The 17,901-nt window shown below is 47.1% G+C and overlaps 1 protein-coding gene across 5 annotated transcripts in view; it reads right to left on the bottom strand.

Annotated features, from left to right (window-relative positions):
• The window catches only part of LOC143822763 (fibronectin type-III domain-containing protein 3A-like), a 92,748-nt gene extending 78,234 nt beyond the window's left edge, over positions 1-14,514 (bottom strand). The window contains exons 1-2 of one of the 5 annotated variants that reach the window (XM_077308317.1): positions 6,720-6,805; positions 5,246-5,356 (exon numbers count right to left, since the gene is read on the bottom strand). Coding sequence is in view for 1 of the 5 variants with exons in the window: in XM_077308314.1 (XP_077164429.1) it covers positions 6,720-6,845 (126 nt within the window). In the remaining 4 variants the exon portion in view is untranslated. Of the gene's footprint in view, positions 1-5,245; positions 5,357-6,306; positions 6,331-6,719; positions 6,873-14,493 lie in introns of those variants that run through there. The other 4 variants (XM_077308318.1, XM_077308314.1, XM_077308315.1 and 1 more) reach the window with 4 other exon arrangements.
• Positions 14,515-17,901: the final 3,387 nt, after the last annotated feature.

The following is a 17,901-nucleotide window of genomic DNA, read 5'->3' as shown; positions in this document are numbered from 1 at the left end:
ATTATCTATTGTGTGCAGACTATGTCCAAGACTGATGGAGGACAGAGAATCCAGCAGGGGCTGGATCTTTAAGAGTGACTGTCTCACCCTCCCTGACCCAGGTCTCTGTCACGCACACCAGGTCCATGTTATTTCCAAAGTAGTCTTGCAAGGCATGGGTCTTATTATTAATAGACCTGGAGTTGCACAGCATCAGTGTCAGAGGCGAATTGTTCACGATAAGGTGCCTATATGAATGATACAAATGTATCATTTTATATTTATTTATTGATTTGGATTTTTATACTTCCCTTTCATACGGCTCTGGGTGGTTTACATAGCATGTTGTAAAATAGTTACATAGAATGTTATAACAATATATGTCACATAACAATCATAACATCACAAAGCATGTCAACCAGAACAGTATTTTAAAAGAACAGTAACACTGACAAATCATTGGGGAAGTCAGATTGTTCAGCCATGGAAGGGTGCATATGGGGGGGGGAGCTCTTCCCAAGGGCCCTTCTACTGAGCCTCCCTCCTATGGCACTCACCAGAATTCCACTCAACCCACTGGACTATCAGTATGAGTTAATTCAATGTTACCCACATTTTTCTACTTTTCCATGTTGCTTGTTGCTTCACTTAATTGTTGTTAATGTAAGTTATCTGTATTGTTTTATGTGAACCACCCTGAGCCCTCGAGGAGGGCAGCATATAAATAAATAAATAAATAAATAAATAAATAAATTATTATTATTATTATTATTATTATTATTAGATTTATAGCCCGCCACTCCCTTGCGGCTCGTGGCGGGTAACAATATCGCAATTCCCCATTAAAACCCCATAAAACAATAATAACATTGCCAATATTGCTGGCATGGCAAGAATGGCAGCTCAACTCCCCCCCCCTCCCTCCCACTACTAGCGGGTGGAGAGGAGGTCCTGATGATGTTTTGCTTCGGGTCCAGAACCCGAGTCCCCGGGGGAGGCATAGATCTATTATCAGCCCCGGCCTCAACCATAAACCTGGCGGAAGAGCTCCGTCTTGCAGGCCCTGCGGAATGTTGAAAGATCCCGCAGGGCCCGCAGCTCTCCCGGGAGCTCATTCCACCAGGTCGGGGCCAGGACCGAAAAGGCCCTGGCCCTGGTCGAGGCCAGGCGTGCTTCCCTAGGGCCGGGAACGACCAGCAGGTTTTCACCCACAGAGCGCAAGGCCCTGCGAGGGGCAAAGGGCGATAGGCGGTCCCTCAGGTATGTGGGTCCCAACTCGCGTAAAGCCTTGAAGGTTAGAACCAGAACCTTGAACCGGATCCGGGCAGCAATTGGCAACCAGTGCAGCTGCCTCAGCACTGGCTGGATGTGGGCCCTCCAAGATGTGCCAGTGAGGACCCTAGCAGCTGCGTTTTGCACTAGCTGAAGTTTCCGGATCAAGGACAAGGGAAGGCCCGCGTAGAGCGAGTTACAGAAATCTATTCTGGAGGTGACCGTTGCATGGATCACTGTGGCTAAGTGTTCGGGGGACAGGTAGGGCGCTAATAGTCGGGCCTGGCGAAGGTGGAAAAACGCCTGGCCCGCTACTTTTTTGACCTGCGCCTCCAAAGTCAGGGAGGCATCAATGGCCACACCCAAGTTCCTGGCCTGGGACGTGATGGTGAGTTGCGTCCCTGCCAGGGTGGGTAAGCGCGCTTCCTGGTCCTGCCCCCTACGTCCCAGCCACAGGACCTCCGTCTTGGAGGGGTTGAGTTTCAGGCGACTTTGCTCGAACCATTCTGTCACTGCTTCCAAACATCTGGCGAATGGTTCCGGGGGGGAGTCCGGGCGGCCGTCCATGAGGAGATAGAGCTGGGTGTCATCAACGTATTGGTGGCAACCCAGTCCAAAACTCCGTACCAGCTGGGCCAGAGGGCGCATAAAGATGTTGAATAATGTGGGGGAGAGGACCGCACCCTGAGGGACCCCACAAGGGAGACTATAGGAATGCGAGAACTCATCTCCCACTGCAACCCTCTGGGTCCGGTCCTGGAGAAAGGAGCGTATCCAGCGTAACACTGTGTCCCGTATCCCCGTGCCGGCAAGGCGGTGGACCAACAGCTTGTGGTCCACGATGTCAAAAGCGGCCGACAGGTCCAGAAGAACCAGCACTGCCGACCCGCCCTTATCCAGCTGGCGACGGAGGTCATCCAACAGGGCGACCAGCACCGTCTCCACCCCGTGGCCAGGTCGAAAGCCAGACTGATATGGATCGAATGCCGAAGTTTCTTCCAAGAATGCCAGGAGCTGGTCTGCCGCGGCCCTTTCAACCATCTTGCCCAGGAACGCCAAGTGCGACACTGGGCGATAGCTGGCAGGGTCCCGCGGATCCAGCGTAGATTTCTTCAGGAGAGGGTGAACCACTGCCCCCTTCAGCTGCTCAGGGAACTCCCCGGACTCCAGGGAGAGGTTGATAATATCCCTGAGCTGGCCTCCTATCTTCTGGCCACCTCCTTTGAGGAGCCATGATGGACAGGGGTCAAGGGGGCAAGTGGTCGCCCTAACTGAGCCTAGCAACTTGTCCACTTCGGATAAATAAATGTCCATGACTGATTTTGTGCTTTCTCCCTGGGGTTGTCAACTGTTTGATTCCTAGGGTTGTGTGCCCTAGTTCTGGTTCTTGTTTCATTGCTTTGGTATTGGTTGGTTTGGCTTTTTCTGTTTCAGGTGGGTTGATTTGGTTTTGGTCAAGATAAGGAAAACAGTGATGGGCTACATTTTTACCAACAAAAAACAAACAACTGTAAACTTACTACTAGTAGCACCACTATGGTATAGAAAATCGAGTGCTGGGCTTAGAGCAGGAAGATCTAGTTTTCAATTCCCCACGCAGCTATGTCTAGAACCAACCTCTATGCTAAGTACATTTAGTCTAACGTCCTATTTAGGAGAACAAAGTTTGAGTCCAGTGGCATCTATATGACCGACAATGTTTTATTCATTGTATTATCTGCTATCATGCGCAGATATACTTCTTCAGTACACACAAAAGCTTACACCTTGAATAAAACTTGTTGGTCTTAAAGGTGCCACTGAACTGTAATTTGTTCTGCTGCTTCAGACCAACACGGTTACCTGCCCTAACCAATTTAAAGTTACCGCAAGAATCTAATAAGATAAACCCAATTCATTTTTCATGTAAGATAGGCTGAGTTTGGGAGGATCATAAACAATAGAAGTCAGGTAAATAGATATTAATTTATGCATGCATTATATGGTTAGATCACTAATGCTGTCCAACAGTCAAGCCCAACGGTCTGAAGAGTTGGAAACTTACTGAAAGAATATGTTAATACATTCCGAGAAATTCATACTTAGTGAGAACTCATGTGGCATAGCAAATGAAATGTGAGTATACAAGTTTAATGCATATAAAAGGTAATGGTATCCCCTGTGCAAGCACCGGGTCATGTCTGACCCTTGAGGTGACGCCCTGTAGCGTTTTCATGGCAGACTCAGTACGGGGTGGTTTGCCAGTGCCTTCCCCAGTCATTACCGTTTACCCCCCAGCAAGCTGGGTACTCATTTTACCGACCTCGAAAGGATGGAAGGCTGAGTCAACCTTGAGCCAGCTGCTGGGATTGAACGCCCAGCCTCATGAGCAGAGCTTTCAGGTTGCATGTCTGCTGCCTTACCACTTTGCACCACAAGAGGCTCCTTAATGCATATAAAGGTAAAAGTATCCCCTGTGCAAGCACCGAGTCATGTCTGACCCTTGGGGTGACGCCCTCTAGCGTTTTCATGGCAGACTCAATATGGGGTGGCTTGCCAGTGCCTTCCCCAGTCATTACCGTTTGCCCCCCAGCAAGCTGGGTACTCATTTTACCGACCTCGAAAGGATAGAAGGCTGAGTCAACATTGAGCCAGCTGCTGGGATCGAATTCCCAGCCTCATGGTCAGAGCTTCAGATAGCATGTTGCTGCCTTACCACTCTGCGTCACAAGAGGCTCTTTAATGCATATAGGTAACATTAAAACCCCCTGCTGAAACAAATCACTATCACTCAGCCTAGTTTACCTCACAAGGTACCTGAATCATAAGATGCTGCTCTAAAGTTAATGTACAAACCTAATAAACTGATATTTATTTAGCATTTTTGTTATGCACTTCACAGATCTTATCACAACAGCCCTACATAGCAGGCCACTAGGATTTGTGGAGGAGGGTTGACAGAATGCCCCATCTAAAGTTCCCCCTCCCCAATAAGTTGGGGACTCAGCTGAGACATTAACCAGAAATTTACCAAGGTACATCTCAACATGTTTCATCAGATACTTAATTGTCTTTCATTAAATAGAAAAAATTGTTCTAACACACTGAAACAAGGCAATTTAGTGACTTGAATCACTGAGATATATTCCAAAGGCTTCTTATGGCTTGGACCAGTAAACACCAGATTCAAAGATTTTTGAATCTGTTTTTTTTTTTTTTGCAGCAAGTGCAATATGCCTAACATTATCACTTGGATTCAACAAAATATAACTACTTCCCCATTTTTATGTCCCTCCTTTATTCCTTCTCCTGGTATAAATTGAAGGAGTTATCTCTAGCGACTGCTTGGAAGCACAGGAATAGTAACAGTATTTATAATGACTTGAGTTTCTTTCAACAGACAAACATTGTGGTGATAGGTAGGTATTTGACTTAAATTACAAAATTTGCTATCCTACATGTGCTTGAGTATTTATCAGGGTATGCCTGGACAAAGGATATACTGTCAGCAATTTTTAGAAATTCCAAAGATGAATCAGGAAATCGCTGGCATGAGACTCATATGTATATCTCATTAAAGGCTCAAATAGAGCCAGAAAAATACAAACCTTTCCCCATTTCTCTAAAAATATACTGAAAAAGCCATGAAACAGAAATGCTTGCACACAGGAAAAACTGAGAACAATAAGCTAAGTACACCTGCCAGCCTTACACAATTTCAGAAATACACACTACTTACCATATGCTGGGGAAGGGGTTTTGCAAGAAACAGTTTTGCTCTAGAAGCAAGGATTCACATCAAATGCAACTCACCCTGAATAACTGAGTACAGGCAAAGTCTAAGGACAACAATTCTTGGCAGGTACCAACTAAAGAACAGTCACGACAGAATCCTCACCTTGACTGATTGCCATGTGCACACACACACACACACACACACACACACACACTATAAAGCAAGGAAGCAGGAAAAAGTAAAATACTTTATCCGGAACCTCTGGTTCACTGTACTTACCTTTTCACCACAAGAAAAGCTGGGAGAGGTGTTGGGTATCTAATAGCAAGACACACACTCCAATCAAAGGGGAATAGCTAGAAGGCTACGTGGCATTCAGATACAGCAGCACTGGGGAAGGGGGTGGAGAGGAGAGTGGAAAAGGAAAGATCACTCCTTTTAGCCATTTAAACAATAACCAGCAACCATAATCAGAAGGAAGGATCCAATATTCCTCCTAGACTTAATTCTGCCCAAAACAGACTGCAATAGCAGGGTCAGATCTGCTCCAACTGCCTTGCAAAGGACTTGCTAGTATATTAGGTGGGGGAGGGGGGAATGCAGTTTTTTCACACTAGGGGTACTTAGTTAGGGTTTGCTTGCTTTAGTCCACTAAAACGGGATTTGGCGTGCTCAGGCAGCCCTCTGTTTTTAAAACACATCCACCCCACAACCCCAACTACCCCACAGCGTGATTCTCCATTTAGCTACCTGTATTTTCCAACAAAATATTCCACCTCAGGCACAAACAGCCCTAAAATCTTACACATGGCTCTGTTCACCAGCCTTGCACACAATATTATTTATTATTATTATAATAATACTCATCACTCCAGAGATCTGCCTCTTAGCCTCATTCAGCCCTGCTTGCACACAATTCCCACAAACCGCTTCTTGCAGGCCCATGGATCACCCGGCCCCCCCAGTTCCCAAACCATCCCCCAACCGCCCTGCTCCTTTTCACGGATTGCCCCCATCACCTTAACCACGTCCGTCCCCCTGGATTTCAATCCCTTCCCAATAACACCCCCACACATCCTGGCCTCCTAACCCCCCCCCAACTTTCCTCCCGCCCAAAAATCTCCCTCCCAGCCCTTATCTCAATACCACCCTCCACAAACTAGCCCCCCCTCCTTACCCCCACTCGCAACTTTTCTGTAACCCTGTCCAGACTGCCGCCTCGTTCCCATCTCTTGCAGAGGACCCCTCATCCTTATCCTAGGAAGGCCAGCCTTGCAAGGAGTGGAAATGAGGCGGTGGGCCTGGGGAAAGCAGGGATTCGGTGGGGTCAGGGCTGTCACCTTGTTTGGGGGTGGTCCGGATGGGCACTCCAGGAAGAATGACAGTCGAGGGGGTCTAAGGCAGGGGTGGGCAAACGGTGGAACCCCTCCAGAGGTCCATGGACTACAATTCCCATGAGCCCCTGCCAGCGAATGCTGGCAGGAGCTCATGGGAATTGTAGTCCATGGACCTCTGGAGGGGCCACCGTTTGCCCACCCTTGGTCTAAGGGCTGAGATGGAGAGGGGGAGGGGAAGAGGGCTGGAGAGGGGGAGGGGGCTGGAGGGGCCAAGGGAGAGGCTGGGAGGTTGGCCCCGCCCACTCCGGGGCTCCGCCCACCCGGACCTGCCCCCCCCCGTCACCCACCCCACCCTAGGCCCAAGAGCCTTTCTTCCGCCTCCCGAGAGGCAGGGCCGTGGCGGGGTGGGCACTCACCGGGCGAGGGGCGCTGAGGGCGGCGGCCAGCGCGGGGGGAGCCTCCGCCTCAGGCTCGGCGCTGCGGAGCGTCGCAGCAGCCCCTGTCAGACGGCTCCGCCATGATGGAATGCGGCCCGCGCGCATGCGCCCTGCCGCCGCGACGCTCGCCCGGCGAAGCCTGGAAAGGAGGGAAAGGGGCCGGGCTAGAAAGAGCGGCCGGGCGCGGCAACCGAAGGCGGCTAAGGGAAGGGATGGGGGAGAAACTCCGTCAGAAGGCGCTCGGGAGGGCGGAATGCGCGGGTTCCAAAGCGCCGGGTTCTCAGGCGCAGGGGAGGAAGCCCCGCTTAGGTTTACTCCCGAGTAGGCACGCCGAAAGTGAGGTGCTGCTCCGAAAGGTTGCTGTGTCGCCCTAAAAGGCCAGTTTTGAAGCTCCCCCGTCCCCGTCCCACCCCACACACACCTAGGACTCATGATTCAAGAAGAGTGCATCTGGTCATGTGCAGAATGCCTAGCATTTGCTTTTCCGGAGACCGTGGGCAGTCGCTGCCAGCCGGATTTTTTGCTTTAGATGCGGGGTTTTTTTTTTTTTTCGAAAACTGTTTTACTGCAAGTAGACAATACATTTCCAGTAATAGGACAATCATGGACAAGAGTCGATAGTGCTGCGCTAGATAGATCAATAGTCCAATTTTGCATGAGGTATCACATCTTAATCCTGCCCTTCCTCGGAAGAGCAGAGAGGACCATGGATGGTCGCTCCTCACAACAACCCTCTAAGGTAGGCTAGGGCAATACAGAGAATTCAGAGGTGACCAGATTGTCCCAGTTTTGGAGGGACATCTGGGGGCACCTGGCAAATTGTACTTAGGTTGAAATTAAAAAAATATATATCACAATACTATTTTTGCGTTCTATGAAAAATTCTGTTGCTCCATATAGACCAAATTTTAATCAAGACCCCCCCCCCCCGGTCAATGGTGTCCCGCATTACCAATGTTAAAATCTGGTCACTTTACCCTAAAGCAGGGGTAGTCAAACTGTGGCCCTCCAGATGTCCATGCTGGCAGGGGGCTCCTGGGAATTGTAGTCCATGGACATCTGGAGGGCCACAGTTTGACTACCCCTGCCCTAAAGCCATGTAGCAAGTTTTACGGCTAAGGGCAAATCCAGTCACTATCCTGTCGGAGTCAAATAGGGGACTGGGTTTGGTCTGAAACAACAGAACAAAGTGTTGAGTCCAGTGGCTCCTTTTAAGGTTAGCATGCTGGACATCCACAAGTCTCAAGGATCTGAGACATTCAAGGTCCTCGGCCAGCGTGGTGTAGGGGTGGGAGTGACAGCTTCTAATCTGGCGAGCCAGGTATCATTCCCCACTCCTCCACAGGCAGCCAGGTGACCTTGGACTCATCACAGCCCTGATAGTGCTGTTCTGACCAAGCAGTAATATCAGGGCTCTCTCAGCCCCACCTCCCTCACAGGGTGTCTGTGGTGGGGAGAGGAAGGGAAGGCCGTTGTAAGCCACTTTGAGACTCCTTTGGGTAGAGAAAAGTGGCATATAAGGACCAACTCTTCTTCAGCAATATTAGGGCTCTCTCAGCCTCACCCACCTTGCAGGGTGTCTGTTGTGGGGAAGGGAAAGCTTCTGTATATAAACCATTTTGAGACCAATCATAGCTGAGAAAGTGGGCTATAGTAACATATAGAAACATATACATAATGTTCACAAGAACTTCTTAGGACATTAACTACACTGGCCTATTCCACACCGTACAATCTGTATTAGATTGCTTTTTCAGAAAATGTACTTTCTTCCCTATCACCACCTTTCCCCAAGTGTTGATTAAAGGGATTTAGAGGCTAAATTTTGTATGGTCTCAAAGAAACACAAGTCCACTTATTTTCCAGTATGTATTAATGTGCACTCTGGGAGATTCAATGCAGAAATGGCAAGGTAGCACCTGAGTGAATGTTCTTCTCCATAGGATCACCAGACCAGGATCTGGAGAGAGCAGGGATCACAGCAGTCTGAATCCACCCTCCAAAGCAGCCATTTTCTCCAGGGTAAATGAGGTCTGTTATATATGATGTGCCAATCTGCCACTGTCTTGTTGGTGATTTTACATTGGTGATTTTATGTTGCAAGGAAGGAACTCAGGATGCAGAGGGTACACAGTGCACTGTAATCAGCTTGATCAGAGCAGAGGTCAAATGCTTGGGGCAGAAAATTATCATCTGCAATGAGATAATAATCCTATGTCCCTATTTAGAAGAAGAAGGTTTGGTTCTTATATGCTGCTTTTTCTCTACCAGAAGGAGTCTCAGAGCAGCTTACAGTCGCCTTCCCTTCCTCTCCCCACAACAGACACCCTGTGAGGGAGGTGGGGCTGAGAGGGCTGAAGAAGAAGAGTTGGTTCTTATATGCTGTTTCTCTCTACCAGAAGGAGTCTCAAAGTGGCTTACATTCGCCTTTCCTTTCCTCTCCCCACAACATACCCCCTGTGAGGTGGGTGAGGCTGAGACAGCCCTGATATTCCTGCTCGGTCAAAACAGCTTTATCACTGCTGTGAAAAGTCCAAGATCACCCAGCTGGCTGCATGTACAAGAGGAGCAGGGAATCAAACCTGGTTTGCCAGATTTTGTGTTGGTTTTCTGTAGAGTGTTTCTCAGATTATCTCTTCAAGGTCCATGTGTCCACTGCAGGGCACTAAATCATTTTGAATTTATTTTGCTTATTTTGACTGGGTTTCACAAAATCACCTTCCCTAGCCTATATGGCCCCTTCCAACTCTATTTTATTTATTTGATTTCTATACCACCCTTCCATATGGCTCAGGGCGGTTTACATACAACATCATAGGGGGATACATGGAACGAGTTAACATACAACATAGTCAATATACAACAATAGCAACCCAACAGTGGTTCTAAACAACAACTTCAGTGATCCCAACAATAACAACATAACAAGCTAAACCCCCTAGAGAGGTCAGGCTGCTTCAGGCCATGGAGGGGACGTCAGAGGTGGAGGGGGACCTGTGGTCGGTCTAAGACAAATGCCAGGTGGAGGAGCTCCCTTTTGCAGGCCCTGCGGTACTGTGGGAGTTCAGGCAGGGCCCTGATCTCTTCAGGGAGTTCATTCCACCAGGTGGGGGCCAGGATGGAAAAAGCTCTGGCCCTCCTTGAGGACTGACGTGCTTGTTTGGGGCCAGGGATCATCAGCCAGTTGGCAGTGGTGGAGCGTAATGCTCTTTTGGGGGTATAGGCGGAGCGAGGGTCTCTCAGGTACACTGGGCCCAGACCGCGTATAAATCTAGGAAATCACCTGTGGATGTTTCCAGAACCCATGGATATCTCATCATTACAACAATTTCTTCTAATGCCTCCCTCGTTTAGATCAGGCATTTTTTTTTCTCATAGAGAAGTTTCAGTATGGTAAATAATAAATAACTTTCAATTGCTGGAAGCACAATTCCTGAAGGAAGGCCAGGTGTGCTATTCTTGGTTGTTCGGCGCTAGCAAATTATTTACCAACTGGGATTGCCAACACAGAGGGCAAAAATCATTATATAAACAATGTTCTAAAGAAAGTGAGATCTCTCAAGTTATCTAAGAGCATGGTCATTCTAATCAAACCACATTCTGCTTCCAAGATTTGCATAAACTTAGGCGACAGCCTCTTCTTTCCTTCTGTGTTTCCCAACCTGATACAGAAGAGGAACCCAAGGCCCTTTGGAAAAGGTACCATCCAACTTAGAATGTGCGGGCTCAAAGACATATGCTCCAAATGAGGGCCACTTTGGTGTAGCGGTCAGGAGTGTGGACTTCTAATCTGGCATGCAGGGTTGGATTCTGCACTATCCCGCATGCAGCCAGCTGGGTGACCTTGGGCTCACCATGGCACTGATAAAACTGTTCTGCCCGAGCAGTAATCTCGGGGATCTCTCAGCCTCACCTCCCTCACAGGGTGTCTCTTGAGGGGAGAGGAAAAGGAAGGAGATTGTAAGCCACTTTGAGACTCCTTCGGGTAGAGAAAAGCATCATATAAGAACCAACTCCTCCTCCTCCTCCTCGTCCTCCTTCTTGCCTATTTTCTAGCATTGGTGCTTGTTTGAGCCTTTCGGAACTCCTGATGCTGCTGTGAGATGCTTCCATTGTCATTCTTCACAGTTTAGCTCATTCCATGGGGTTTTCAAAAATCAAATCTCCGGCTGTGTGGATGAGTCACTGTCAGTGCTTACGCATGGACACCATTTTTTAAAGTTCAAGTGCTGAGATGTATTTTGAACACCTGATGGCTGTTTTCAAATATTAAGGGTCTGAAAAGACAGACATCCCTGCTGTACTAGGGTCTCCAGTCCCCAGGTGGTAGCTGGAGATTTTCCATAATTACATCTGATTTCCAAAGTACAGATACCAGTTCCCCTGATGAAACTGTCTGCTTTCAACTCTATAGAATTATAACCCACCGAGGCCCCAACCCTTCTCAAAACTCTCCCAAATCTCCAGGAATATCCCAACCCAGTCCTGGCAACCCTAGTTACAGTCTCAGTTTTCTGTTTCCTGGCCTTGTTAAACCACTACTCCTATTTTGTCCCTTTGCCTTTACAGTAAGGTGATATCTGGCACTGCAAGGCAGGACGCGCCGTGGTGGTGGTGGTGGTGGCAGGCGGCCCCCCCTCCCCCCGACCCTTAGAAGGGCAGCAGGGCAACGGCAACAGTGGCGGAGACAGGCCCTTCCTCCCTTCTCCCTCCTCCCTCCCTGACTGGCCTTAGGGCAGCGGCAGCCCGGGTCAAGGGAAGAAGACTCAAGGCCAGGTCCTGGAGGAGGCAGGGAGGCCCGGAGGAAAAGGCGGCAGCAGAGCTAGCCGGGAAGCCCCGTCCCGGAGCCCAGGTGCCTGCGCGGGGGCCTCCTGAGGCCAGGCTGTCTAGTGGGCTGCATGCCGTGCAGGCAAAAAAAAAATTTAATTTAAAAATTGTTTTAAAAATATACGAATGCCGCAGGACATTTTGAAAACGCCGCAGGGCACGGGGCAAAAGCCCCAAATGCGGGACTGCCCCGCCAAAGGCAGTACAGATGGTCAGCTTACTTTAGAGGAAGCCTTGCTAACTTTTTAATGTGAATTGTTGCTGTTGGACCTTTGAGTTTAAGGAAGCCAGGACATGAGGAGTTCATTTCAGCTCTTTATTGTGACCCCAGCATGATGGTGCAAGAGTCAAAACTCAACAGAACGCTCCCCATTCCTGGAACTTATATACAAGCAAACAATAGATCTTCCTTCCAGTGTACGCAATAGGTCAGTGTCAGTTCAAACTGATTGGATCTGGCAGATGGAATCTAGCCGCACATTGGCTAATTTTCCTGTAGGAATTCTGTCTTGGACCTCAAGCTCAGTCCTCAGCAGGAGTACAGACACAATAATTACCTTTGCATTTTTCAGTGCTCATCTCCCCCACAGAGTCCCTGGAACTCTATGAACAAGGGTAGATGCTAGTGCACATCCATTCAGATAAAAGTGCATGAATATTAAGGTGCCAAGCAATGGTGTTTTTCGTTATCAGCCATCTGCTGAAATAATATGCGTGTATTTAAATGAGTGGTTGATACTGGTTATGAACATCTGTGCTTTCCAACTAGTATTTTAAGGATTGCAAAGGCAGGCTTTCCGGAATAATATGGTAACAGCATAATATTGGTGATATTGTTCCCTTGGTGATATTAGTAGATATTAGTAGATGACAGATTAAGGAGAGACCCAAAAGTATTTCTTTACTCAGTCAGTAAATAAACTGGGTTTTAAAGGGGGAATACATTAATGCTACTAGCATAAGAAAACTCAATCTAAAGTATTTTAACTAATCAATTAAATACCATAGAATTAAATTGTTCTTCAATAAATACAATTACACATCTGAAGAAGTGTGTGCACACAAAAGCTTATACCCAGCATAAAACTGTGCTGGTTTTACAGGTGCCCCTGAGCTCAGATTTGTTCTATAATTAAAAATGCTAAACAATATCTCACAATGCAAGCCTATGCATGCCTGCTCAGAAGAAGGCCCGCTGATGTGTGAGGCTTACTTTCAGGCTCCTTAGCATTGACTAGGACTATTAAACTTGTAATGCGATCCATTTCAACAGGGCCAACCTGGCAGTGCCTTCGGCACCGGCAGATTTAAATCCCAGTTCAGTGCAGAGTTCAGTTCACGTGGCTTTTGGGAAACCTCTGGGTTTGTTTTGTTGATTGGTGGCTTTGTGTCACAGCTCTGATTACGGCCGGATGCCAAAGATCCCTTCTCAAAATGGTTACCATTCTAGGGGAAAATAGTTTCCATAGGTGTAAATGGACAGGGTGACTGGTGCAGGTTGCAAAAGAAAAGGTGGTCAGACACTCTGACTGGTATACACATGTAGGGGAAAGAGGGGTGTGTGTGTGTGTGTGGGGGAGGAACCTGTAGACTGGAACAGCAGGGAAGGTTTATGTTTGACCTACCTCTGGGTGGGGCCTGGAGATCTCCAGATCACAGAGATCAATTCCCCTAATGCCTGCTTTGGAGGAGGGACTCTGTGGCCTTTGTGTTCTGTGGAGATCTCTCCCTTCCCCTAGCCCCACCTTCCCCAGACTCCATCCTCTCTGGGAATTTCCCTATCTGGAGTGACCAATTCTGTGGGGCATTGCACTGTGGAATGTTCCCCTACATTAACCCTCCCTCCCAAGTAGAAAACCAGCTCTATAAGAATTGGAAGGGGGCAGAACTCTTTTCCCCTGCTGATTTTCCATTCTGGTGGGCATTATTGTCCATTCGGTATCTGACACAACTGGGCTCTCTTTAAATGTTATGTGCTAGATAGACTACTTTGCACACTACTTTGGAAACACTATTTCAGCATCCTACCTCCTGGTATCTGACAATGGGAGCTTTGACTTTCAACCTATTTAAACTGAAAATACGGTTGCCAACCTACAGGTGGGACCTGGAGATTTCCTGGAATGACTGGAGATCTCCTGGAATCTCCTGTGGGGATGGTTGGGGTGGGTAGGGTAGGGTATATGTGTTTTATAAGTGATTTTATGTATTAGGGGTTTTATGATTTTATATGTTGTCACCTGCCACGGGCCTTAGGGGAGTGGCGGGCTATAAACTGAATAATAATAATAATAATAATAATAATAATAATAATAATAATAATAATAATAATAATAATAATAATAATAATAATAATAATAATAGATCTCCAAACTATTGTTGTTAGTTGCGAAGTCATGTCCAACCCATCGCGACCCCATGGACAATGACCCTCCAGGCCTTCCTGACCTCTACCATTCCCCGGAGTCCATTTAAGTTTGCACCAAGTCCAAACTATATAAATCACTTATTTATTACTTATTTGGGGTTTTTTAAAATTATTCCACTTTTCCTGGAGAGACTGGCTTTGGGAAGAGGACGACATGCATTCCACCTGTCCAAGGCCCCTCCCCTTCGCAAACTCCACCCTCCCAGGCTCCATCCCCGAATTTAAAGTTGGCAAACTTAAATACTGCAGGAAAACAAAACTGTGGACCAATAAATAAAATTATAAATTATTTTTGAATAACAGATCTAGGTGGGTTTGTTTTTTACTTACTAGTTGTTGCTCAGTGTATCTCAACAACTGCAAAGATATATCCAAGTATCTTAAATATTTGGAAAAGCAATATGCAAGTACAAAGTTCAGTCCATCACCCAATGAAAACAAACTCCCGTACAGGATGTGTTTGTTGATCAGGAACAAAAGGCTGGTTAATCATTTTACCTCCAAGAGAATTCCTGGAATCTTCAGCATTTTCTTTCAGGAATCTGGTAACTCCACAGGGCCCTTAATCTGTATGGATGTAGAACTGTTTTAATTACCTCTTCAAACAAACATTCCTTTAATGTTCCAGGCACTTTCACTTTTAAAACAAAATCATTTGAATTATTCCTGTGATTGCAATATATTTTTAACTAAGAAGTGTGAATGGTGTAAAGCAACTTTCTGGCATTTTAAATACATAGCTTGCATTTCTTTTTCAGGGGTTAAAATATTTGGTTTCCCTTAAAACATTCGTTTTAAAGGGGGCTGCCAAATTTACAGTTATGGTTATTATTGTGTTGTAGCCCTCATTGTGAATACAAAAGACAATCACCAGAGCCCAGGATCTCTCTTTCAATAGAAAATGTCTTCCTGCATTACATCCCCAAAATTTGGTGTAATGGTTCTAATCTGGAGACCCAGGATGGATCCCCAGCTCCTTCACATGCAGCCAACCGGGTGGCCTTGGGCTTGTAAGTTTATTAATACGGTACTAGACCAAAATTCAATTACAATACAAATACGCTAGATATGCAAAGATTAACATAGGAAAAGATTCCAAACCGTGGAAGCTAATGCAATTTCAAATTAAAACACAATGCAGCTACTAACACTATCTTCACACCGATATCAACCAGATAGCCCGTATTTTAGTTGCCTTCCGTGCAAATTTAGCCGTGGCAGAAGTAAGTAATCTTCTAATCTGATCGTACAGTTTGCGTTCGGGAAGTACATGCTCTAATGCTTCAATGCTCCCATCCTTACAGATCCATACAACTGCTTGTGAATATATATATATTTTTTTAAATAAGCCTTCCCTGAAAGCTGATGGAAGCATATTATGGTGACATAGCATAAATATTTTCCTATGTTGAGGGATGATTAATCTAGGAAGATGGGGTAATGGCCTCAGATTATTAGGTGGAGGCAATAGAAAAAGGGGACTGTTCCTTGGGCTAGTTACAGAATCATAGAGTTGGAAGGGATCTCCAGAGTCATCTAGTCCTACCCCCACATAATGTAGGAACTCACAACTACCTGCCTACTCACAATGAGCCCAATTTCATGCTCAAGTGTTCTTCCCCCCACCAAACATCTCCAGAATCCAGCCTGCCCTGGAGGAAATTCCTTTAGGATTCCTCCCAGTTTTACTTCTCAAGGGAATTGTCTGCAATTGTGACTTCAGTATTTCGCTTCTGAGAAACTCCCAGACTTCTTGGACTTCACCTTAAGTTTTATTGACTATGGGATTCTACCCAACATAACTTTACATTTGTTAAAATTTTTACGCTCCTGAAGTCCAGCCTATACGTGTGATTACGTACAGCTTTTCTCTTTACCAAGGTCATAAAGTCCAAAATGTCAAATGTTCTAGAAACCTGTCTTGCATATCCTTATCCATCCATTCCATTGTTCCTCTTAATATCTGCGAAACAGCCCTGGGGGGTGGAGAGTGTCCTGGCTGTCCAAGATGGAATAGGGCCAAGATGGAATTGGCCCTCCTTCTCCAGCTCCCGCCCTCCTTCCCTGGACGCTAGCCACTGTGCTCTCAGATGCCTGAGAGAGACACTTAGAGACACAGAGAGCCCTACCAAACAACCCCTGATTACCTTCTATGGATCCTGTTGCGATTCCGCACACGCCTACAGGCTTCTGGCAGGCCCAGGGACAGCCCCAGTGTGTCGATGACGCGGCCACGCTGCCCCAGGGCCCAGCAGAAGCCTCCGGACGGTGCCGCACATTCCTGCGGCCCTCTAGCAGGCCCAGGGACAGTGTCGCCGTGCCCTGGAGCCACCGCGCCTGCCCCTGCACTGGCCAGAAGTCCCCGGGACGATGACAAGCTGGCCAGACCCATGCCTCTCCGCCCTCCGCCTACCTTCAGGTAAGCTGGCAGCGGGGGGGGGGGGAAATCCTCTGTCCCTTCCCCTTCCTCTTCCTCCTTCTCCCCTTTCATTTTTATAAATGGGCTTTGAAACTAGTATATATATCTCTCAAGGTATATCGTGTATAGTGATTTCACTCTTAGCTTAGGCCATTTTTTAGCCTAACTCACTGTGCATGCGGCCAGCCCTGGGACCTGAAAATAGCTCCTAAAAGGGCCATGGTCAAAAAATGTTTGAGAATGGCTGCTTTAAAATCCTGTGGCTTGCAGGGTATAAGCTTTCTTGAGTCTCTGCTCACTTCAGATACAGCTAGTATATGAGTCCATCTGTCTGCATTTGGTGAAGACGATATCTGATTATAGCTGTGCAAGTTTCTTCACATTCGAGCTGCATCTGAAAAAGTGAGCAGTGACTCATGAAAGCTGCCATAATTTTGGTTAGTCTTTAAGGTGCTCCTTGCGAAGCACCACATTTAGCAGTGGAAATCCATCAGCCATGTGAAGAAAGTTGCACTGGTAAAAACAGCATTCTCTTTCTTAGCAAATGCAGACAGATAGATTCACATTTTAGCTGCATCTGAACAGGCCAGCAGTGAATCATGAAAGCTGCCATAATTTGGTTTGTTTTTTAGGTGCTCCTGGACTTTGACTCTTTTCTACTTAGTTGGTAATTTCATTTGTCAGCGTTGCAGAAAAGTTTTAGGGTATGATTTGGAGCTAGTAAATGTGAACCTTAATCTCACCCTTGAAATAGCCGAGGAAGGTCTACAAAACAGCAAGCTCGTTGCTGCTGCTGAAGGGTTTGTAAGGAAAGGATAGAAAAACTAGTAGGACAGGGAGCAGGGGAAGTAAAGCCCCCTAATCATCAACATTCCAGACATTTTTTCCAGGCATCCCCCTGGAATTCTAATGAGTTTAAATGAAAGAATTAAAAGAGTTAGTTCCCCCTCCCCCTTTCATCCCTTCAGGGCACAAAGAGACAAGGTGCAGCAAGAACAATCTTTCTAAACACATTCTAAAGGCAAAGGACAGCTGGGCAGACAGACAAGATTCCCATTTACAGGACTAACCTAAAGCAAGTATTAGTTTAGTTCAGTTTTGATATAAACCACAATAAAACCCCATCATTCCCCAATAAATATTACCAAACAATAAAGAGAACAATAAATGGCGGCATAAAATGCAAAACAAATCTCTCAGTCCCAGCTCTACTATTCCAACCTGGGAGTCTAGGCATAACCTAATTCGATGGTCCCCAACCACCGGGCCGCAGCCCGGTACCGGGCCGCAAAGGCCCTGGCACTGGGCCACGGCTCCCTGCCTCGGTAGGGCCGCACTGGGCCGCCTTTGCGCCATGCGTGGTCGCAAACACACATTCGCTAGGCAGCCGCGCATGCAGACATGCGCGGGAGTGCCGCACACGCATGGCATGCGCGGTCAGGCGATCGCCCTCCCCACCACCACCCGTCCAAAGCCTAGAAAAGGTT

This window comes from Paroedura picta, chromosome 13 (genome assembly GCF_049243985.1).
Source record: "Paroedura picta isolate Pp20150507F chromosome 13, Ppicta_v3.0, whole genome shotgun sequence".
NCBI classification, from domain to species: domain Eukaryota; kingdom Metazoa; phylum Chordata; class Lepidosauria; order Squamata; family Gekkonidae; genus Paroedura; species Paroedura picta.
Note: the sequence above shows the minus strand (reverse complement) of the source record. Positions and strands in the feature narration are given on the sequence as shown.